The following is a 23,855-nucleotide window of genomic DNA, read 5'->3' as shown; positions in this document are numbered from 1 at the left end:
CACAACGCAAGTGCTCTCTTGTCGGCCGTGATACCCTTGCAGCTATTTCACGACTGCCTGTAGACGTGGCCCCGTGAAGTCTGGGATTGTCTTTATGGAATATGAGAAATTCAGATGGATCACTTACAACCTGGAAATGCCTCATGCTAAAATATCAATATTAATAAAATTGCTTGAAAGGGCAAATTTTTATAACCCATAAAATTTCGTATCTTGGGTTATGATTGATGCATACATGTTTCTTACAACATTTAATCTTTGTAACTAGATGAGAGAAGTAATGATTACTCAATGCTTAAGGGAAACTGAGGAAGAAAATGCAAATAACCTCTTCCAGGTCCCAGAATTGGTAGGTGGTAGAGCCCAGAGCCGACCAGCTTTGTGCTCACCGGTGCACGGTGTTGGGAAAGGCCCTGCATATGCTCCGAGAGCTGTACTGCTTTGGGTGTGCAAGTGAGTCACTCCCATGGTGTTTTCTTTCCTAAGTCTGTTAACTTAAGATTTTTATATTAACTGGAATTTAGTTTATTGTGTCTAATTATAGACCTTACAGCCAATCTTACACTTCTTGCTTCTGGTCTCCTTCTTCTTTCCTAAAGGCCTGTCCGAACTCAAGGATATTGAGACAGGAGTACAACACATTTTAGCAGACATGATTGCTAAAGACAAGGACACGCTTAACTTCATTCGGGACTTGTAAGTATTTTTTTTTGGGGGGGGGGGGCTTTCTGTTTTGTGGGATTCACACTATTAAGGTCCCATGGTTAGTGCTAACCCTGTGTTCATTTAAAGCTGGTCGTCAGGCTTTTCCTTTTTAAACTAAATTTGTTCAAACAGTACAATCCTAATATGTAAAATAGTTAAAGTTGGTTTTGTTTTTAATTTTTTAATTTAACTGCATTGATGTTTTGCCATGGGTGTCAGGTCCCCTGAAACTGGAGTCACAGACAGTTGTGAGCTGCCATGTGGGTGCTGGGAATTGAACCCTGGTCATATGGAAGAGCAGCTGGTACTCTTAACTGCTGAACCATCTGTCCAGCCCAGTTAAAGTTGTTTTAATTGGATTATGGTAAGAGGGCCTGGAAGTCTGCCTTCCTGTCCTCTTTATCCTCAGATGCTCCAGTGGAGACTCGGATGAGTACAGTTTAACCAGTGCTTGACAAGATGTTATTTGAGAGAGTTTGTGTTCCTTTGGAGCAGGTGGCATTGCTTTTGTTCTGTGCTAGTTTGTTGATCCTTTCTGGGATTTACTGTTTTGTTAGTTCCTCTTGTGTCACTATGGTGAGAGGCCTGATGTAAACGACTTAATGGAGCAAAGTTTTACTTTGGCTCATGGCTTCAGAGGGCTCAGGCCATCATCATGGTAAGTGGGTGTGGTGGAGCTGAGCAGTTCACACGATGGCAGCAGTGCTGGCTGCCTTTCTTCCTTTTCCCCTGATTCAGCCATTCCATCATGGGATGGTGCTGCCCACATCTATGGTACGTCTTTCCCAGTCCTTCCCCTTTGATAGTACCGTCACAGGCATGCCAGTGTCCTGCGCATGCCTCACTAATCTCTTGGGTGTTCTAAATCCAGTTAAATTGATAAACCAATAATTATGTCTGTGTTGGGTTGCCTTGACAATGTTTGATGCCAGGTATGGATGGAAATACTGGTCCAAAGTGCATTTTAGCTCTTGGAGAGAACAGCTCGGCTGTGGCATCACAGTCTAGTTTTAGAAGGGTGGAGGACTTTTGTCAGAGCTTACTTGGGATTACAGTTTTGATCTTCTGTGAAAGAGCCTTTAAATCAGGTGTAGTGACACAAGCCTTTAATCCTAACACTGGGGAGGCAGAGGCAGGATACTGAGACAGAGGGGTAGGGCAATAGTACAGAGACAGACTTTGACTTTTTTTTTTTTTTTACTGATTTTTATTGAGCTCTACATTTTTCTCTGCTCCCCTCTCTGCCTCTCCCCTTCCCTTCTCCCAAGGTCCCCATGCTCCCAATTTACTCATGAGATCTGTATTTTTCTACTTTTCATGTAGATTAAATCTATGTATGTCTCTCTTAGGGTCCTCATTGTTGTCTAAGTTCTCTGAGATTGTGATTTGTGAGCCAGTTCTCTTTGCTTTATGTTTAAAAACCACTTATGAGTGAGTACATGTGATAATTGTCTTTCTATGTCTGGGTTGCCTCACTCAAAATGATGTTTTCTAGCTCCATCCATTTTCCTGCAAAATTCAAGATGTCGTTATTTTGTTCTGCTATGTATTATGTAAATGTATCGCATTTCCTTATCCATTCTTTGGTCCAGGGGCATTTAGGTTGTTTCCAGGTTCTGACTATGACAGACATTGATTTAAAATCCCTTTCTTTCCTTCTCCCCTTCCCATTCTTATTCTCCCTCTCTCTCCTTCCCTCCCTCTCCTCCATTCTCATTCCCCCTCCCTCCCTTCCTCCCTCCCTCCCTCCCTCCCTCTTTTTCTCTCTTTATGCACCAGTTTTATAGTTTTGGTTGTGAGCCTACCCTTTAACAGCGGAGTCATCTCTTTGGCCCAGTGGTTCTCAACCTTCCTAATTCTGCAACCCTTTAATGCAGTTCCTCATGTTGTGATGACCCCAACATAAAATTTTATTGCTACTTCATACCTGTGGTCTTGCTACTGCTGTGAGTTGTAATATCAATATCTAATATGCAGCTCCAAAAGGGTTGAGGACCACTGCTTAACCCAGTGTCCCAGTTTTCCATATTGTTCTGGTACTCCTTTTGCCCCTTCTTATTTTTAGGTTGACAGTGACTCCCTAACTGACTAGGGAAGTGTGACTAGATGATTGGATTGATTCCTAGCAGTCATGTCAGCATTGAGTGTTCATAGCTATTATCTGAACTCAGGCATTTTCGATGGTTTGTTTTGATGCATAGATTGATCTGCAGGGTATATGCTAGTATGATTGTTTATTTGTTTTGAGACAGGATTTCCCTGTATAGCCCTAGCTGCCCTGGAACTTGCTACGTAGACCAGTCTGGCCTCTAACTCAGAGTTCTTCTGTGTTGAGATTAAAGGTGCAAGCTGGCAGAGTCCTTTTGATGGGATAGTAATGTCAGTTTCTTACTTGGGCATCATTAGCCAAATTTCATTTGGTAATGGCTTAACATTTTTCTTTCCTTCATTTCATATAAACTTATAAAATGTAAAGCACACATAAATGTTTGATTTTTAATATTTGTATATCTGATCAGGTGCCAACATAGATACATTTGTATCCAGTCATCTCTTGCAAAAGTATCCTCAAAAAAAGTAAATGAAAAAGATGTTGGTAAGTTTCAACTTTACCAGAACTTTTCCTGCAACATAAGGAACATCCATCATCACCAGGTAAATAAGAACACTGCCTCCGATAGTAGTAATAATGATAATACTTTTATTAAAAATTTAGAAGTTTTATGCCAACTATTTTATTAGTTTATATAAAACTTGTAAAAATATTGTATTTTCTGACTTCACAAATGGAGAATTGAAGACCCTGAGAAGTCAGTGACACTGGAAATTCTTATTAGAGCTGACAGTGTGACAACCCACATCACTTGCATCTGTCTGGTGAGGTCTGAAGCACGATTAACAAAAACCCAGAGACAGAAATTAGGGTTCAACCTGAAGGTCAGAAAAGCAAACAGCCCGTCACTGGCTCTTACCCCTACCTCAGTCTGAAATGACGATCCTGCTTCCAGGAATCTCAGAAGGAGACTGCGTGAGTGAGCGTTGTCTCCTCCAGTTTTATATTCCCCTCTAGTGCTGGGATTAAAGGCGTGCACTACAACTGCCTGGTTTCTATGGCAAATTAGTGTGACTACTGGGATTAAGGGTGTGTATCATCCCTGCCTGGTCCGTAAGGCTGATCAGTGCGGCTGTTTTACTCTCTGAACTTCAGGAAAATTTTATTTATTAAAATACAAATGAAGTATCACTATAGAGGTCCTGCTTTCAGTGTGCTTAGTGTGAGCACAGATCATTCCCAAGACAATTACAGTCCAATGCCTGATTTAGAATACAGTATATAAGGTCTCATTTGGTTTCATGAATCATACATAGTCATTATACCTCAGCCTTCTGATTTCGTTTTTTAGCTTGTATCTCCCTAAATATCTATTTATTTTACTAAATGTGGTCATAGGCAGTGTACTGTGCAGAATGTAATTTAAATAGCACAGTGGCAGGAGAGGTGTTTCAAGAGAAAATTACAATGTACTGGTTTTTCTGTTTACATATATAGTTACTATAACCAGTGTTCTATATTTCTTTTTATGGCTTTGAGCTGTGGGTTAGCGTTTTTCATTCCAGCCTTAGCAACACTAATATTTCATGTGGAGCAGGTCTAATAAAGTTAGACTGCCATAGATTTTATTTTGCTTGGGAGTTATAATTCATCTTTCTTTTTAACTGTAACTGTTGTAAAATGTCCACAGTATAAAATGTACACTCTTCACCATGTGTATACCATTTAGTGACTCATAGTGTTGTGAACTGGCCATTCCAAAATTTGAATGCTGTTTTATATGTGAGAAATCTGATGTTAAGTCTAATTCTCTGTGTTCTATGGATGCAAATATGTCTTGTGTTATTTCATTTATTATTTTTGTTGGTTTAATGGTTCTTTTGAGAGGCAAGGGGGTGTTTTGAATTGAGAGACTACCAGTATTCTCCCAAGGTGAAGGTCCTCATGAAACATTTTAAAATGATTTTCTCCCTGTCTACATTTTACAGCCTGTGTAGAGAAGCTAATAAAACGTGTTAGAATTCTTTATCTTTTGTGTGATAATTATTTGATTATCACAATGTAATTTTAAATATATGGTTATGCAAACATGAAACTCACCTTTTTTCTCATTGTAACATGATTCATTCATCCCACAAATTATTTCTTGAGTATTCATATTGTGGTGGATTTTCAAGTATGGTGATGACATGGGCACTGTCCTTGCAAAGTTGAAATAGTTCATTACTTTATAATTACTTTTTAACTTTTATGTGTCACATGGCGCGCCTGTTTGCCCACAGAGACCAGAAAAGGACACTGATACAGGATTCCCCGGAACTGGAGTTTGCAGATGGCTGTAAACTCTGGTCCCCTGTGAGAGCTGCACGTGCTTTTAACCACTGAGCCATCTCTCCAGCCCCATTACTTTTTGTCTAAAGTTGCTTATTTTACTTTTTTGTGCCCTGGATTTGTTATAGGTGATGAAACACATAATTTATAAAGTTTAGATGTAATGGAGATGGATTTACTTAGTTTTAGATTACAAATATAGGATAATAAAACAGTGACTTGCAATATTACCCACAGTGAGGGCTGAGAGCATAGTTCTGGTAAAGTGGTTGCCTAGAGTGTGGGAGGCCCTGTCTTCTTCCATTCCATATTATACACACACACACACACACACACACACACACACACACTATATATATATATATATATATATATCTAAAAATGTATCAGTGATCATATGAATTTACTAAAATTCATTTTGCAAGAATGATTTTGGTATCATATTTTGTCTGTGTGTATGTATTTAAACAATATTTTGTTTTATACATATCATATCCGGTATTTATTTATGATTGATACAGTCTTCTGGAGATGATAGTACTCAAGCCTGAGAAAGCAGAGTCCTTTTAAAATGCTAGTTTGAAAAACACTCTGTGTTTTAAGCACTTTTCAGGTTCTTGTGTGCCCGAGGGTTGCTGCTGGGTCATAGCTAGTTTCTAGTATCTGAGGTAGTGAACCCTACTTTTTATCATCTTCCATGTGACTATGCCAGCATATGATCCCCCAGAAGACAGATGGATGGCATACTGACAGGCCATGGGAAAGCAGCACTGCCATAGCTGTTGTCTGTTCATCATCCCATCTGCATCTTCCTTCCTTCCTCTGCGAATTCATCCTTAGCTCATGGCTTTACCCCTCGTTCTTTGCATTCTTCAGGACACCTTGCATTCTTACTCTTTTCTGCTGCTTCTCTCACTGTTGACCTACCTCCTTTGCTGTAATTCTGCCTTATATCGGTACATAGTTGTAGCTTCAGTTTCTTCCCCTGTCTCTGATTTCTATGTTTAAGAAGATGCATTCAGCTCTCAGTTTATTGAGTGCTTTCATCAGAAAGGGCTGCTAGATTTTTTCAGATGTTTCTGAGTCTATTAAGATGATCATGAGCTCTTTTTAATCAATTGGCATAATTCGGAACATCAGTTCTAAAAGTAACTAAAAAGGTAGTATTTCTGCATGTGTTTGTTCATGTGCCCATGTGCATACCTTTATGTGGGTTTGGGGGGATCTTAACTTAGGTTCTCATGCTTGTCTAGCACACACTGACCCATTTCCCAGCTCTCATTATGATTTTCTTTATAAGAGAGATGTATTAGTTTAAGAATGTATAAATTGTTTTTAATACATTCCTTTGTAAATAAAAAATAAAAATGATATGTTCTTGACTAGATAGATGCTTAATTATTTTGTTTATAAATATCAACTGGTTAAGTTTATCTTGTTTTATTGATCATCAGTCTTTGCCATATGTTTGTGTCAGATTCTGGCCATTAACCGTGGAGAGAATTTGAAGATACTGACAGTGAAGGTCAACATTTCTGATGGAGTGAAAAACGAGTTCTGTAGGTGGTGCCTCCAAAACAGGTATGTTTATGGCTACCCAAAAAATTTGCTTTCTAAAATACCGTTCTGATATTATTGTATATTGATATGAAAAGATGTATATTATTAAAAAAGCAAGTGACAACATTTTGCATCAAAAAATTAATATGAGATAAATTGCTCAATGGGTAATGGTGCTTGCTGTCTGAGTTTGGGCCCTAGTAGGAGATTACCAACTTCCACAAGTTGTCCTCTGTGTGTGTCTAATAAAATTAATGTGTAAGAAGAAAGTATGTTTGAGACATATACTTAAATAGGGACTAATCCGTGAAGAGAGTAAGAGATGGCTAATATGTTCTTTGAGGAGAGGGCTTTTATATAGTCATGTGACTTCTAAAGTGGGCATTGATGAAACATGTATCTGATTTTGGTTTTGTAATTATTATGGAGTTGATACCTTCCTAATGCTTACTGAACACAAAAATCAAGAAGCAGCAAGAAAAGAAAAAAGAACGCCCCAAGAAAATTGATAGTGAATGGTGCTGTAGCAGCTTGGGGAGGCCTTTCTGGGCTGCTAGGAAGTCTGAAACCATGGACCACAGCACCAGCGGCAGCACTCCCTCAAGGGGAGCCTAGTAGGCTCTTGGGAAGGCATTTAGGGAGACCTTGTTATCGTGGGACAACAGGTGGCAGCTCCTCAGATCTCGCAGCCACTCAGGACCCTCCACTGACAAGATGTGGAGGAAGAACAGCAATACTGATGGTTCTGACACAGTGTAGCCCTCAGGTAATATGTGAGTTTTTAACCAAAAAAAAAAAAAAGAGGAAAAATAAAATATTTGATGTAGAAAAAACTTATAGAATGAGAGTATAAAGGAAATATGTTTGTGTAGCTTTGCTATATTTCAAACTTTTATTGAATAAAGAAAAAAATTAATTTGGTGCAGCCTAAGTGCATGGCATTTAGAGTCTTGAGTCATGTCCTTAACCTGTCCCATCACTCGGTGCTCACTGACTCACCCACAGCTCTATGTGAGGAAGTGCCTGCAGAAGCACTCTGTATGGTACATCTCTATACCATACTTTCCTGTGCTTATTCTGGGTTTAAGTGTGTTTAGATTTATAAGTCCCATTTTGTTGTACTTGATGTAGTATATAACTTAGTGACAAACTGTACAGAGTCACAGTCTGCAAACCATAGCCTATCCATAGAGGCCCATATAGGCGCACTCTGTGACGTTTGCACAGTGACATCGTCTTTTTATATAGTCTTCAGAAGCCATCTTTGTTATTAAATGATATATGAAGTACCTTGCTATGCCATTTGAATATTTTATAGAACATGCTTTTCCTTGTGAAAAGAACAAATCAACAAAAATGTCACCTGTACATTCATGCCTGATATGTTATCAGCTATAGTGAGATCTTATCTTAAAAAGAAAAGCTAAACCAAACCAAATGCTATCACCAGCTCAAACCCAAAACAGTACAAAGATGATTTATAATAGGATCTCACTGGTTATGAGCAATCTGCTTTTACGCTAGAAGAAAATTTCTGAGACATTAATAAAGGGTTTACTCCTTAGCTCTCGTGTGAGATTTTTAATGTTCTGTCTTATACTTTCTGTATAGTTATCATTTTTGTTTTTCAAATAACATATTTTATTTATCTGCTGATAATTCATATATTTATACAATATATCTTGAACATATTCTCCCATTATTGTCTTTCTTCAGCTCCCTCTACTGTCCCCTACTCCATCTTTCTCACAATTTCATGGCCTCCTTTGTTGTTATTAGTAACCCTCTGAGCAAAACTCGTGCTTTGTATATGAATATGAGTGTGGCATCATGCATTGGCATATCGACAACCTAGCAGTGACATCCTCAGAGGAGAGTGCCTGCCTTTCTCCCTTACAACCATCCTCCTGCATAGCTCCTCCAAGGTTGGGGCCACTTCCTATTTTATGCTTGACTTATGTGTGCAACACTATGTCATGTTCAGAAGTCAGCGTTTCACAGCTCTCTTCCTCATCTCCTAGCTTTTACTCGTCTCTCTGCTCTCTTTTCTGTGATGCTGTCTGAGCCCTGAATTGGGAAGTCAGTATAGTTGGTCATCTACAGCTGAGCAGTCACAGTTGCTTAGCTTGGCATGTTGACCCATTCTGAGTTTCTGTGTTAACCACTCCCCTCTGCAAAAAGAAGCGTCTCTGACCAAAGTTGGAAGCAATTATACAATGAGAATAAATATATAGTTAGAAGGCATCATGACCATTTACTGTAACAACATTAGGTTCTTCTCTAGGGCCTATGATCTCCTTAATCATAGATTTTTGATTCAGACATGCAAGATTTATGTTGTGTTTTTATTTTCCTTCAGTGCTGGTATTTTTAAAAATTTTTTTCTTGATTTCTTCAATGATTGAGTTATTCAGTAGTGTATTGTTTAGTCTTCAGGAGTTTGTTTACTTTCTGTAGTTTCTATTGCTGTTGATAGGTAGTTTTATGTTGCGGTCAGGTAGAATACAGTGGTTCTCCCATCCCCCACCCCCAATTTTCCTGTGCTTAATGAGAATTGTTTTTGTCCTTTTTAACATGGCCAGTTTTGGAGATCACATTACTGCAGTGGTGTTGTCTTTACTATATCTCTTCATTCTGTAGAAGGAGCTGCGGGTTGCATTCCTGCCACCCTGCTCCCAGCCGCCTGGCTAGCTTATGCCCCGAAATAACAACACACAAACTGTATTCATTTAAACACTGCTTGGCCCATTAGCTCTAGCCCTTACTGGCTAATTCTCATATCCCGATCAACCCATCTCTAATAATCTGTGTAGCACCAGTCTTACCGGGAAAGATTCAGCATGGCATGGCAGCTTGCTTCATGGCGTGTGCCCCCGAGAGCTGAGCTATGGCGTCTGTCTGAGGCATCCTTTCTTACGGAGAACCAGGAGCAGAGGCAGGAGATGATGACAGCTAGACTCGGGTGCTTGTAGTGGGAAACTGTAGATGGATTTGAGCAATCTGCAGGAGGCAGAATTTACAAGGTATCTAATTAAATGATTGATGGATTGGCTGGGCAGAATTGATGCCTTTTTATGCCTTGAACAAGCTGATGATGGCACTCTTCACCATCATACAATAATAAATACATTCAGTGCTGTATAGTTATGGGAAGAGTGAGCTAACTGAACTTTTGTGGCTAAGTTAATTACAATAGCAAGGGTTGAATGCATCCTAAGAATGATGTGTAGGTCTGGACCCCAAAGCAGAAGAGTTTCTCATTTGGATGTGTTGCTTGTAAGAGCATACATGTGAAGAGGACTCTGAACTTGTCAGATGATGCGAGAGTTTCTATGCTTGCTCTTTAAACAAAAGCGTGTATGAGGAAATGGTCTCAAAAGGTCCCTGCTCACCACCTGGATTGTACAGTAGCAGCTTCTTTTTGAGCTCGCACAGTTGTGTGTCTGACTTGTCGAGTAGATGTCTAGTGTCTGACCCGTGCTGCTGTTTTTCCTGTAGAAACAGGTCTAAGGGACACTATTCCCTGTAGCCAGTTGTGTAATGTAGAGAGAGCCTGTCATTGTCTTCCCTAGGTGAAGGGAGGAAAGCATATTTGTCTAATGGCTGAACAAAGAATTTTCTTGTCAGACATGCAGTTCAGGGTATGGACCTTTTCAGTTACTGTTGGTCTCCTTTCTGAACTTGGTAGACTTTGAAGATTTGAGATTCTTGTTGTCATTCTGGATTATATTGAATGTGGAATTTGGGGTTAGTGAAGTCTTGCAAAGATTTTTCAGAGGTATGTGCCTGTTGAGTTATAAGAACAACCCTTAGGTTTTGAAATGGCATCACATAGCCAAACATTTTATTACCTAAGGATGTCATGAGAAATAAGGCTGTGAGTTCAGCATACTCTTTCAGGACCTTAGTTTTCTCAGCGCTGGAACTGGATCCCAGGAAGACAGTCAAGGGTAGAATTGTGGAAGGAATAAGAAGGTGTTTGTGCAGTGCATGGAGTACACGCAGCTGTTCTCTTTAGGACTGGGCCTCGGGGTTTGCAGGTGAGCTGAGCAGGTGTCAGCAATGCCATGTGTATACAATAGCAACATTCCCACGGCCTGTTCACAGTGAGAAGAGTAGAGTGCTCTAAGTTGTGGTTGAATCTTGTGGCTTGAAAGCTGGAAAGGCAATGTGGCTTTAAGACGATAGGTAATAATTATTTCTAGCTTTTTTGGAAAATAATGGTAAAACTTTGGAGCTTAAAGAGAACCACTCTTGTAGACATTAGACAATGGATGCATGCAGTAAACAAACAAGTCACTCCATTAGTCTGCTAGCCTAAGCACTGTTTCCCTAGCACTGGTGTCTCCCGACCCAGAACTATGTTCCCCTAACAAGCCAACCTCCCTTACATGATGTATGAGACCCTTCATGAGCTAACCGCGGCCACATTTAGCCTCACCTTCCCAGTTTGATGCTGTCACTTGGGCGCCCTAGCATTATGAAATTGTTTATATGAAGTTAAGGCCACTTATCTCAGATTTAGCTTTTAGCTAATACAGTGTAATTCCCTCATCCATACTTTTTGGTGTTCTATATGTTTCTATTTTTGCATTTCTTTATGTTTTATGGTATACAATGTATATATGTTTATTTATTTTGTCTTGAGACAGGACCCCATGTAGTTCAGGTGGGCTCACTATATAGCTGAGGCTGTCCTCGAACCCCTAGTCTTCCTGGAATAGCAAGTGTGATCTACCACGCCTGGGTAGAACACTTGTCTCCTCATGAAAGCAGTGTGCTGCTCTTTGTATCAGTGTGACCAAAACACTTGGCAGGAACAGTTGCTGAGAACAGTTTATTTGGGGCCAGGCATCAGGGACTGTAGGTTCATCAGGGCAGAAATACTGCATATAATGGCGGGGAGCAGGAGAGTCTCATGGCCTCAGATGAGGAAATAGGAAGTAAGCAGGAGCAGGTAAAGTACAATGATCTAAAGTCTACCAAGTGACACAGCCTGCAAAGGAGTGCCCAAACCTGGGAAGCAAAAGTGCTCGAAACAGGAGTCTATTAGGAACATTTTAAATAACATGGGGCTCGTATGTCTAATTCTTATCCCCTTCCTTATCACCTCTCATGTAGGGGAAACTGTGGGGAAGTAACAGAGATTTGGGTGAGAAGAATGTATCATATGTCTTGCCTAAAATCACATTTGTTTAAATTGAAAGACAAAACTACATGTTGCTGATCTAACATCCTTCGGAAGGGATTCAGTTATTTACTGTGGTGTGATCTTTAAAGTGCTCGCTGAAGTTTCATTTCCTCCTAACTTATGGAGAGATTACCTTAAGGTGCATTAGCTTTCTTAAAAACTATTCATACTTTTGCTAATGGCTTCTGCAGAAGAAGGCGTTGAAGGGCAAATGCAGAAATACTGGATGTGAATGAAAACATGGAGCCTGTGGGGCTGGGTTTGTGTCTGATAGATCCTCTTTGCCATTCTGCTCTTTCCCCAATGTCTAGTTGGCTTTATTCACTGTGCATACATGCTGGGCAGTCAGTGGGGCCTGGGCAGGAGGTCAGCCAGTGTGCATCCATGCTTCTGGGCAGGAGGTCAGCCAGTGTGCATCCATGCTGCTGGGCAGGAGGTCACCAGTGTCCATCCATGCTGCTGGGCAGATAGTGGGGCCTGGGCAGGGGGTCAGGTTGTCAACAATACCCAGATGAGGTTCCAAAATGGTGCCATGAAGTCGGAGATGCTCTTCCTTCTTTGTGGAATTGAACTAACTTTGATTTTAGGGATTTTGAACTAAAATAATGAAGATTTTTATTTATTTTTGAATATTTTTTATAAGTATTTATTTATTTATTATGTATACAGTTAGTCAGAAGAGGATACCAGGCTTCATTATAGATGGTTGTGGGCTATTATGTGGTTGCTGAGAATTGAACTCTGGCAATGCTCTTAACTGCTGAGCCATCTCTCCAGCCCATATTTTTGAATATATTTCAGCAGGATTCATTGCAGGTTTTTTTCCTTTTTATCATGTGTGCTTGTTTTAAGTTGTGTCAGGCTTTTGGACAGTACTCCCCACTATCCCTCTCATCTGACAGTTGTAGGGGGAAGAAGAAGAGGGCGAGAACCCTACTGTCAGTGACACAAACATCTTTACCAGTGTATTGTATAAGAAATGTAAGAGGAGAGTGTTTAAGAGGTGAGGGTAAGAGCTCAGCAGTGGGAGCGAGCAGGGTTCACTTCGGATAGACACTTGGGTTTTAGAGGAAGAACCTAACTTTTGAGTTGCATCGGCTTTTTGTTAAGTTTGAGACATGTAAGGTTTTAAGGCAAAGTTTGCTACCAAGAAAATGAGAGTGCCAAGAAATAAGATTCATCCAGGTTCTCTCTACAGCCGCCTTTCATTCTCACAGAAAAGATAAGGCTGTGGGCAAAGCTGCTGCAACCAAACACTAGAGACTTGGTGACATCAGCAACAAAGGTTACTTTCTTTAGAGTCCTAGAGGCGGGGAGTAGAAAATCAATGAGCCAACAGTTCAGGCCTATGTGGGGCTGTCTTCTGCAACTTTCTCATGTCACAGTGACTAGGGCAGCAACGCAGGCTCTACCATACGACCATCTGATGCTGATACTTTCTGTAGCCCCGTCCATCTTTATTTAATCCTGATGTTTTCTGTAGCCCCTCCATTGATGCCTCACACCAGGGGCTGGGGCTTCCGCATGTGGATAGTGGAAGGTGAAACTCAGTTTCTAGTACCATCAGGATGTTTTAGTGGCTGTCAGATGTCTCAGGAGGTTAGCCTTCACTGGTAATATCTGGAGAGGACAGTCACAGCAAACTTGAAGGCAGTATTGTCTGTATAGTGAATTCTAGGTCCTGTAATGTTACACAGTATAGACAGAGACTGCCTGTTCATTTCCTAGCCTCTCAGACCTGAATAATCACACAGAAACTATATTAATTTCAACACTTTTGCCAATAGCTCATGCATATTTCTAGATAACTCTTACATCTTAAATTAACCCATTTTTATTCATCTGTGAATCATGAGACTGTGGCCTACTGGGAAGGTTCTGGCTGGCAGCTGTTGGCAGCTGGCATCTTTCTCCTTCGGCAGCTACATGGCATCTTGCTGACTCTGACTACTCTCTTTCTATATCTCTGGGTTTCTTATCTGGCTCTATCCTGCCCTGCTATAGGCCCAAAGTAGCTTCTTTATCAACCAATATTCACAGCATACAGATGGGAATCCCACATCAACACAGAGGATCCTGTCTGAACAAATCAAAACAAAACCCCTTCAAACAAAACAACAATCCCCCCCTCAAGAAACACTCCCCTCAACATGTCACATGATACCTTTCCGACACCACAGCCTTAGGACAGCCTCTCCCAGATTATCCTCTGTGGCTTCCTGTTCCCCAGCTCCCCTCTTCCAGGTGCCCTTTCATGGTCTTGTTGTCACTTCAGTTTTATCATGAGCTTTTCCTTCTTGTAGATGGAGGCCACGTGGCTTTGCACGGCCAGAGTTAATGCAGATCTTACGTAATTCCCTGGATGACTCCTTTAAACGCCTTATTGTTCCTCTCCTCTGTAGAGAGTTCAGGTATGTATCCTGTTTAATTTTGTGTACTGTTTACCATTAGGGGTGTGTCTTCATAGAGTGTGGAGTAAATGTTGGTTGAGTATGAACTAAGCCAAAGAACTTAGTCAAACGAGGTCTTCAGTGTGAGCCTTGGTTCTGATCTCTAGATTCCTTCTTATGCATAGATTTCACAGCCTTCTTCTTCATCGTGAGACTCTTTTTTAGTCAGGAACACCAAATCCACCCCTCCAATTCTGCTTTGCCAATGTTGCAGTTTGGCAACCAAACCAAACATGATTTTATTGATTAGAGATCTGGCTTGGGAAAAACAAACTGAGAAGTTAATGGAGAGGTTACTTGGAATCGTTTTTCTGACGGCCATAGAGCCAAAGAACGCATAGGAACTTGTGAAAGGCGAGATGATCTGACTGCTGTGAGGAGTGAAAGCAATTATGTGTGTTCATCTCCCAGTGGGAATTGTCTGGGTGAGCAATGACACGCACTGAGAAGGTGATTGAAGGAAACCCAGGGGGCTCATGGGAGTCCTGTGAGGTGCAGAATTGCTGTTAGCTGAGAAGATGGAAGAGTCTCACTTTCTCTCTTGATTTTTTTTCTAGCTGTTGTCTTGGTAGTTAAGTCCAGACTGCGTGGTTTCATGCAGTCTTCATGTGAACTGTAGATCAGTGCATCCTCATCCTCACCTTTAAAAAAAATAATAATTTAAGTAGCACTTTTTTTCTATTTATTTTGCATACCGATCACTACCCCCCTCTCCTCCCCTCATCCCCATGTAGTGTCCTATCTGTCCCCAGTCTTTCCCCCTCCACCTGCCCCTCCCCTTTTATTCCTCCTCCCTCTGCATTCAGGAAGGGGCAAGCCTCCCATGGGTTTGAACAAAGCATGGCACATCAGGTTGATGCAGGATCAAGCTCCTCCCTTTGCATCAGGGCTCGGCAAGGTAATCCAGCATCTTTACTTTCCTTGAAGCTTCAGCCAAGCTCCTTGGGAATGGTGATATTGCAGTTGTCCGGTCAGTTAGCCGACTGATAGATTTCTGTTCCCCCCTTGGTACGTTTGGTCTTTGAGTTCAGATTATCCAGAGTAGGGAATGAACATTATAAAGATGAGGGCTCCACTGTTCAGTTTGCTTTATCCTTTATCCTTTATCCTAGGTGGCCCCTAAAGATACTGTTCTGTTTGGAACTCTGCATCATCTGTGTGATGTAATGTCTCTTCCTTTCCGTGCTATGGCATAAACTTTAAAGGATCTGTTCTTTTACTTATCCAGTTATTTATTTATTTTTTGTATGTGTGTCTGTGTGAGTTGTATATACATGGTACATATGATGGTGCTTGTGTGCAGTGGCAGGAAGAAGGTGGGAAGAAGGTGGTAGGTGTCCTATGACCAGCACATGCTCCTTTGAGGTGGAGATCTTTACCTGAACCTGGGGCTTGTGGATGAGCTGGGTTGGAAGTCAACAAGCCTTAGCAATATACTTGGCATTGTAAGACACTTGGCTTGTCATGTGGGTGCTAGGATCCCAACTCTTGTGTAGCAATTGTTCTGAACTATTGAACACCATTCATTCTGTTTTGAAGGGAAAAATAATCTTAGGTAAAATTTCAGTGTGGCACTTCTTTTTCTTTTTTTTTCGTATTTCATTCAGCATCTGATGGCATTTTGACATTTTGCTTTGAATAATTTGAAGCAGTGTGGTGTGGGATTCTGTAGGACATAGTCCTTTTTTTGATTTGCACTGTGGGTAAGCAAGAGCATGTTCCTCTTCTAATATGCCTGTGGTAGAGCAATATAGTTTCTTTCAGTTCCTAGTTAGAGTGTAGACGTTAACCAGAGATGGGTCTCCTTAGAGATACTTACCTGAAGAGTAGCTGAGGAGGGAGCATAAAGATGGCTTTATGTTGCTTTGAAGAAAAATATTTTGTTTCCTTCTATCAGAAGGAATTTATCCTAAAGATAGAAAAGTTGATTCCTCTGGTTCTTATTTTTTTGTTTTGTTTTTTATTAATATTTTATTTCTGTTCTATTTCTGTTCTTGGCCATGGTTGCAGGTGCATGTCTTCAGCCAACATGCCTGGCTTTTATGTTGGTGCCGAGGACCTGAGCCCAGACCCTCATGGCTGCTTGGCAGCTGCTTTGCCTAATAAGCCATCTCGCTGCCGCACATTACCACTGAAGAATCCCATCTTGTTACCTTACAGTAGTCTACGTAAAGTCCTCCCTGTAAACCTGTGTCCAGGGTAAACTTGAGGCTCTTTAGAAGAGCCTAGTGACTTGTTGCCAAGGATTTTATTTTGTCTCTTCAATTACTATGTCTTTGTTATTTCTTTTTCTCTTAGTATGTGAAATCACTTTATTTTTCTTCAAAGAACTGTGAACCTTTATGCCATTTTATTTGTATGTGGTGTCTCCACATCCCCACCTTTATGTGTGTAGCTCTCATTCACCTGAGCTGCTCCTGGCATAGGTTCCTGCTAAGCTTGGCATCCCCATTATTTTCGTCTGTTCTGTTTATTCTTCTTCTACCATCATGTAGTGGTCTTCAGGGCAGGCGTGTGGCCCTTCAGTTTTATATTACTTAAACCAATCGTGGTTACTTGCAAAGTCTATCAGTCAGTGATTTCACAATAAATGAAGTTCAAAATGAAAACTTAGAAATACTTGTAATGATATTTCTAATCTCTTTTTGTAGAAGTAAAATAATTACAGTGAAATGTTAGAGAAGATGAGAGAAAATCTTTACAAACAAAATTAAGCCGGAGAAACAGACAGTTGCAGTGTGCATCTTTACATGTGTAGTTAATCCCTCCCCACATAGACGCAAAACCCACGCTTGGAAAATGTCGTTTTCAAGACATTTAGTTTTCAAGACTGTAGTTTCTTGTGGCCAGTGACATTTATTTCTTATTTGGTCCAGTAGAGAAGAAATACTTGATAATTATGAATTTCAAGAGATGATGCATTGAGAGCTTCAGGTTTCCAGCTGCCGTTAAGCCCATCATCATAGGCTTTTTTTTTTCATCCAGCAAAGCTTGTTGATAAAATAGAGGCATTGTTACAAGAGGCATGGTTCTGCACTATTTGTTAGGATCTGTGGCATTGTCACGTGTCTGAACGACAAGGGGGTGGATGTGGAAAGGAATATAGACAATGACAATGACATTGAGACTTGACGTCAAAATATTGAAGTAAATCATGTTGGTGGAGGCTACCTGTGGCCTTGCCATTCTGTTTTGTGTTTGTATTTTTAATCATCTGATAAGCTTTAATTTGATTTGAAATCTTTACAGGCTTTTTCTCATGTATATGCATACATATTTAACTTATGACTTGTATATAACAGCAGCTAGAGAAGATAGATATTCAGACAGTTTGCTTCAAAGTTATTTATCATGTTATTTTGTTCTGGTTAGCAAAAGTAGACTCAGTGTAACTCAGGAATGGCATGGTTCTCCTGAGGATTAACTGCACAAAACAAATTGTGATCTTTTTCTGGAAAGAAAACTTGGATGAATGATAAACTTAAGTAATTGTTTGTCATCTCTCCCCGGTCCCTGCATTTCTAAGAGCCAAACTGACATCAGACGCAGAGAAGCAATCCGTGATGTTGTTTGGACAGAACCTCCGCCAGCTCCTTTTAACAAGTCCTGTTCCAGGCCGCACCTTGATGGGAGTAGATCCTGGGTACAAACATGGATGCAAACTAGCCATCATTTCTCCTACTAGTAAGTTCTTCAGCTTTAAATAGTAGAGTTCCTTGGTTGATCCTAAGTTTCACTTCATAGATTTCATGAAGATTTGGACATAATGTTTGTTTTTTGAGGCTTAGAAATTGTTTTCTCTTGGGACTGTGCTAGTCGGAGTATTTCCCTTATTTCTGGATCAGAACTCTCACACAGAAAGACCAGCATTTATCCTCTTCTCTGTGTGTCAGTGGAGAGAAATAGATTGAGCATTAACTAGGGTCAGACTTGAACTCCTCTTTTCTTTTCTTCTCTTTTTCTTTCTCTTTCTTTTTTCTTTTAAAGTATTTATTTATTTATTATGTATACAATATTCTGTCTGTGTGTGCCCGCAGGCCAGAAGAGGGCACTAGACCTCATTACAGATGGTTGTGAGCCACCACGTGGTTGCTGGGAATTGAACTCAGGACCTTTGGAAGAGCAGGCAATGCTCTTAACCTCTGAGCCATCTCTCCAGCCCCCTTCTTTTTTCTTTTAGACACAGTTTCATATAGCCCAGGCTAGCCTTGAACTCTAGGTAGCTAAGGAGAATACTAACTCATGATTCTTCTGCCTCTACCTCCTGAGTGTGGTATCACAGACACGTGTGCCATCATATCTTCCATATGTGGTACTAGGCTTTAAACCCAGGGCATGCTAGGCAAGCATTCTCCCAACTGAGCTATATATGACCCCAGTTTTAGCTGTTACCAACTTTAATTCTTTATGATGTATTCTAAATATATGTGTGCATAAAAATATATTATCAGACATTTTGCCGCTGTGAATATTCTTTTCCTGCCCCATGTAGTTACCCTTTCTGTAACTTTGCTTTCTGCATTTCTGTGTTCTCATTTGAGAGCATCTTCATATTGTGACACTCTGTAGAAGGAGCTGTGGGCCACTTCCTGCCACCCGGCTCCCGGCTAGCTTTACCCGAAATAATTACACGGAAACTGTATTCTTTTAAACACTGCTTGGCCCATTAGCTCTAGCCTCTTACTGGCTAACTCTTACATCTTGATTAACCCATTTCTATTAATGTGTGTAGTACCACGAGGTGGTGGCTTACCAGGAGGATTCTAGCCTGCATCCATCTCGGAGAGGAGAGCTAGGGCGTCTGCCTGAATCTGCTTCTTTCTCCCAGCATTCTGTTCCGTCTACTCTGCCTACCTATGTTCTGACCTATCAGGCTAAGCAGTTTTCTTTATTAATTAACCAATGAGAGTAACACATAGACAGATGACCCTCCTCCATCACAGCAAACTAACTTTCTTTTCTGTTTGCCCAAGTCCCTTAGAAAAGCCAGCTTTCGCCCAGGGCGGAGACTGGACCTGATGGTTTCTGGAACAGGTTTCTTGGTTACTTGCTCTTCTTTAACCGGCGTCCTTTGCATTCTGTGTTTGACGTACTCGGTTTAGATCAGGTTCCAGCTGTTTGTTTTGTTTCATTTTTCCACTCTGGTACTTCCTCTTCTCTTAGCTTCTGGAGTCAGGATGTTAGTGGGTCTGCACCAGTGTGGGCTCCTTCTCTGACTCTTGTGCTCTCCAGGATGGCATCGCCTCCTTGGGCCGTTATACTCTCTGTGGCTCTCTTCTGCGTTCCCTCAGATCCCTCTCGTAGAGGTCTTTCAGCTGTGCTGGTCATTCTGACCTGCTTCTTTTGGTTTTGTGGGGATTGTTTGTTACCTTTGTTAAAAGTGCAGCCATGGGCTTTTGCTTTTTGCTTTCCTAGTTGTCATTTATGCTATTAATTTTCCGCACATATGGGACGGGTTGATAATCTCAGTGTTGTTCCTGTACCCACTGAGGTGCTTGTCCAGTAGTGTACCACTGCGATAAATTATAGTATTTAGATGTTTTCCTTACTTTATTTTTGAAACAAGGCTTCACTCTGTAGTCTAGGCTAGCCTTAAACTCACTACGTAGTCCCAGATGAACTCTTCCTGTTTTAACTCTCCGAGTACTGGAATTCTGGGCCCAGCTAGGTATTTTGTTTTGTTTTGAGAATGTCAGATTACACTTTTTTTAAAAAGATAACTTCAACTTGTCCATGCTACCTTCTTCTGGACCTATTGGTAGATGAATTTTCAGTATTGTGGTTAGTTGTTCTTAGAATTAGAATTTGAAACCCAGTGTTTTCTCAGTGTGTGTTGATAAAGTTCTTGCTCCGAGTCTTATTTCTTTTTAAACTGTTGCAGCTGTGGTTATGTAGCTTCTTTATTTGTAATATATTTGTATCTTCCTTTTCCTCATTGATACTGTTGGAAGCATTTTTTATTATAAATATTTTATTTTAAATTTCATTGATCTTTTCTGTTATACTTCCTTCTTCCCCATTTTTTTCCCCATTAACTATTTTTGGTGAGGGTAGCTGGCTTGGAGCTTGAGGCAGTCTCCCTAGTTCAGCCTGCTTGGTGTTGGATTGTATCAAATCTTTTTTTTAATTATTTATTTTGTGTGCCTTTTACATCTGTATCTTTTCTCTCTCACTTTTTAAATACTGTATCACTCATTTCTTACCCTCTACTTTCTCAGGGATTATCCTGTGTTATTATCCCCATGATTATCCCCATGGTGTTAGTGATCACCCTGAAACTTTATCTCAACCAAAAATTTTATTTAAAAATAAAATACTTGGTGTATAATGCAAGCTAGAAAAATCCCAAAGTTCTTAACTATATGCCTCGAAGAAATAGACCGAATAAATAGGTTTACATATCGACAACTGAGAAGGAAGACCAGTGTGACCGAGCTGATCTGTAGCAGCTGTCTGGCAAGTGTGGGTGTTACTGAAAACCATCTCTCCTCTAGGTTTCCTAACACAGTATTCAACTACTAATGGTTTTGTGTGGAAAAGTGGAGTTATTTTACTTTGAAAGGAACAGCTTTTTCTGAATTCGTAAGGAGAGCCTGATCTATTGACTATGAAAGATTCAGACTGCATTGTAGTGATCTTTTTTACGTTTTAATTTGTGTAGGTGTATGTATGTACACTTGTTCATGAAGGTCAGAGGTCAGCTTGAGGTAATCATTTCTCTTCTTCCACTGTGTGGATTCCAGGATCCAGCTGAGGGTGCCAGGCTTGGTGGCAAGCATGCTTCCCTTCTGAGACATCTCACCGACCCTCGATTTAAAAGATAGGCCAGTTCGGTTTTCAGCTGGGACTTGCTTAATAGAAACAGTAGTGAGTTCGAGTTTGCAGATGTCTTTTTACAACCCTCCCACCCTCCTTTTAAGGTCAGATTCTTCATACTGGTGTGGTTTATTTGCACTGTGGACAAGGCTTCCGAGAGGCAGAGAAGATCAAGAGGCTTTTGCTGGACTTCAAGTAAGAAAATAGCTCAACCATCTTAGGTACCTTTGAAACTCCTAATCTGGAGTGTGGAATTAAGAGAAATAACTGGGGAGAAAGAAATAACCTCATGCACAATGCTGGGCCCATTGTTCAAGAGCTCATACACGGAGACAATAGAGAACTACTTTTCTTTACTCTGCCCTCTCTCAAGTAGAGGTGGTGATGTGGGTACCTGGGAAATCCTTCTACACCTTCTTCCCTCCCTTTCTCTCCTGAAGAAGGGATATTGTATTAGTTAGGAACTTCAGAAATTAGCATTGTATGATTTAGTTGTATGTCTTTATTATGATTTGGAATGAGCATGAGTTTACTTATGTTTATTTTGGCTTGATGTATACGAGAAAAACACCTGTCTTTTCTTAAGATGACAGTAAACTGTTTCTCCTTGCCCCCTCCCCTTCCCAGACGCAATGTGTTAGTCTAGAGCAGTGTAGAGGTCTCATGGTCGTTTGAGAGTTAGAGTTGTGTCTAACACTGCATTCCATGTGCTTTCCCTGGTTGACTTCAGACTATGCCTGACCTCACTCAGGTTCTCATTCTGTTTTTTCCTTGAAGCTGCAGCACAGTGGTGATTGGAAATGGAACTGCCTGCCGGGAGACCGAAGCGTACTTTGCCGACCTGATAAAGAGAAATTTCTTTGCACCGCTGGATGTTGTTTACTGGTGAGGACAGAAGGGAGACTCGCCTTCTTGGAGGGCCTAGGATCTTCTCAGGCGCCTTTTGTGATGCCTTTTCTTCCCTTTTTGAAAACATGTGTCTTGTTGCCTCCCAACTGTCTCTTGCTGTTAATAGGAATATTGCAGGAATTACTGGAGCAGGGCAGGGCCCTGGGAGCTCTCACAGCAGCAGCCTATCAGAGGTCAGTTTACTCCATGGAGTCCCAGACTCTACTTGATTTGAGGACTCTAGTTAAGTGTTAGCTAAGTATGGTAGAGCACCAGATTAACAACCACTGACTGGATAGCTTACCCTTTTTCTGCCAGAATAGCAAGCCTATGAACCACGGGTCCCTGGAACTGAGAGCCACGATAACTTGCAAGTGTTTCTGATGTGCCATTCCATTCTCTCTTCCTGAAGAGTTCCCATCTCAATAGGCAGACAGTTGCTGGGGAGTTGTTGTGAATTATGCTCCGGCTTCCTAGGCCTGACCCAGCATTTCAGAGTAATTCTATTTTCATTTTTCAATGTTTTTCTTCTTTCTCTCTGGGTTTCACATAACTAAGTCTACCCTTGCGGTAGATAGTAAGTTCTAAGGGTTCAGTTAGGGAGAAAGAAGTATAGTGGTGGGCACTGACGTAGACAGGCTTTAGGGAGCATCTAATTCTGCTTAGTAAGAAGCCCAATAGCACAGCAGCTGAACAGGGTACAGGCAGGGTCAGCAGAGCAAATAAAGCAAACCTCCTACAGAAAGAATTCTAGGAATCACTTAAGAAAGGCTGAATGGAGGGGCTATAACTCGGGTGTCGAGAGTGCAGTCAAAATAAGCCAGGAAGTAAACTCAGGGTAAGCAAACAGGGATGGAAGACGGTCAGGGAAAACCAATGTGCCATGGAGATGTAGTTCAGGAAAGAAGCAAATTGAAAGGTCACCTCGATTCTTCTCCCTCTGCCTCTGTTCAGTTAGCTTGGGCATCCTGTATGTCTGTCTGCCCTATTCTAAAAACTGCAAAGGGGACCACGACTTTTGAGAAGCTAAGTGAATCCCCTGGATGTACCTGATGATGTTTATTACAGCCAATTTCATTCTCATCTGTTCATTTTAATTTGATGTAAATATCCCAGGAATAGCTGTAAGTGATTTTTGAGCATTTGGGGTTTTATAGCCTTAATATTTTTCAAAGATAGATATTGTTTTGGGGAATAAAATTATGATATGGTTAGAGTTGTGTAATTGAATCATGAAATAACTGGAGCAAATGTTTAATATCTGCTGTCTTGCATTTTAATCTCCAGTTGGCAAGCTTTAGGCTAAAGATTGCTTTAAATCACAGCATTGTGTATATTTTGGAGCATCATAGATACATGAGGTCACTCCCAGCCTGGTGTCTAGAAATGCAGAACAGTTTGTGCTGTTATTTGACTTGGTGTTTATGTTTCTGTACTGAAAGCTTTACTGTTCACGTGGATGTTAGCAGGCAAATCTTAAAAAGAAGAAATAGTTTTGCCTTCGAATGAACACTTTTATTAGCAAGAATTGGAATGGATTGAGAAAGTACAATTTGTGATGAAAGGCTGCAAAGAGAGAGGTGCTGTGGTGAGGTCTGGGAGTGTGGTTTGGAAGTGAGGGGCAGAAGTGGCCAGAGCCTACCAGGAAGGAAGCCTTGGTGGTGGACACCTGGGAAACACTCACTGAAGCTCACTCCCATTTCCTCCCAGTGGGTTAAAACTATTAGCAGTAGAAAAACGTAATTTAAGGAATCATTATTTTTTTTGCTTGAGGTAAGTTGATGTTCCTCTCAGAAATCTTTATAGGGAATTGGATGAGCCTTAAAAGGTTAAGTCACTTGGGGAGTAAATAAAAGACTTG

At 40.8% G+C, this 23,855-nt stretch overlaps 1 protein-coding gene across 1 annotated transcript in view; it reads left to right on the top strand.

The window, feature by feature from the left end:
- The window catches only part of Srbd1 (S1 RNA binding domain 1), a 177,796-nt gene that overhangs the window by 29,311 nt on the left and 124,630 nt on the right, over positions 1 to 23,855 (top strand). Inside the window, exons 8-14 of the mRNA XM_041631103.1 lie at positions 600 to 696; positions 3,225 to 3,360; positions 6,567 to 6,670; positions 14,144 to 14,251; positions 17,817 to 17,974; positions 21,211 to 21,301; positions 21,884 to 21,991. Of these exons, the coding sequence (XP_041487037.1) occupies positions 600 to 696; positions 3,225 to 3,360; positions 6,567 to 6,670; positions 14,144 to 14,251; positions 17,817 to 17,974; positions 21,211 to 21,301; positions 21,884 to 21,991 (802 nt within the window). The remainder of the gene's footprint in view (positions 1 to 599; positions 697 to 3,224; positions 3,361 to 6,566; positions 6,671 to 14,143; positions 14,252 to 17,816; positions 17,975 to 21,210; positions 21,302 to 21,883; positions 21,992 to 23,855) is intronic.

This window comes from Microtus oregoni, unplaced genomic scaffold (assembly GCF_018167655.1).
Source record: "Microtus oregoni isolate MIOR12 unplaced genomic scaffold, Mior012 000036F_ref0000092, whole genome shotgun sequence".
Lineage (NCBI taxonomy): Eukaryota > Metazoa > Chordata > Mammalia > Rodentia > Cricetidae > Microtus > Microtus oregoni.
Note: the sequence above shows the minus strand (reverse complement) of the source record. Positions and strands in the feature narration are given on the sequence as shown.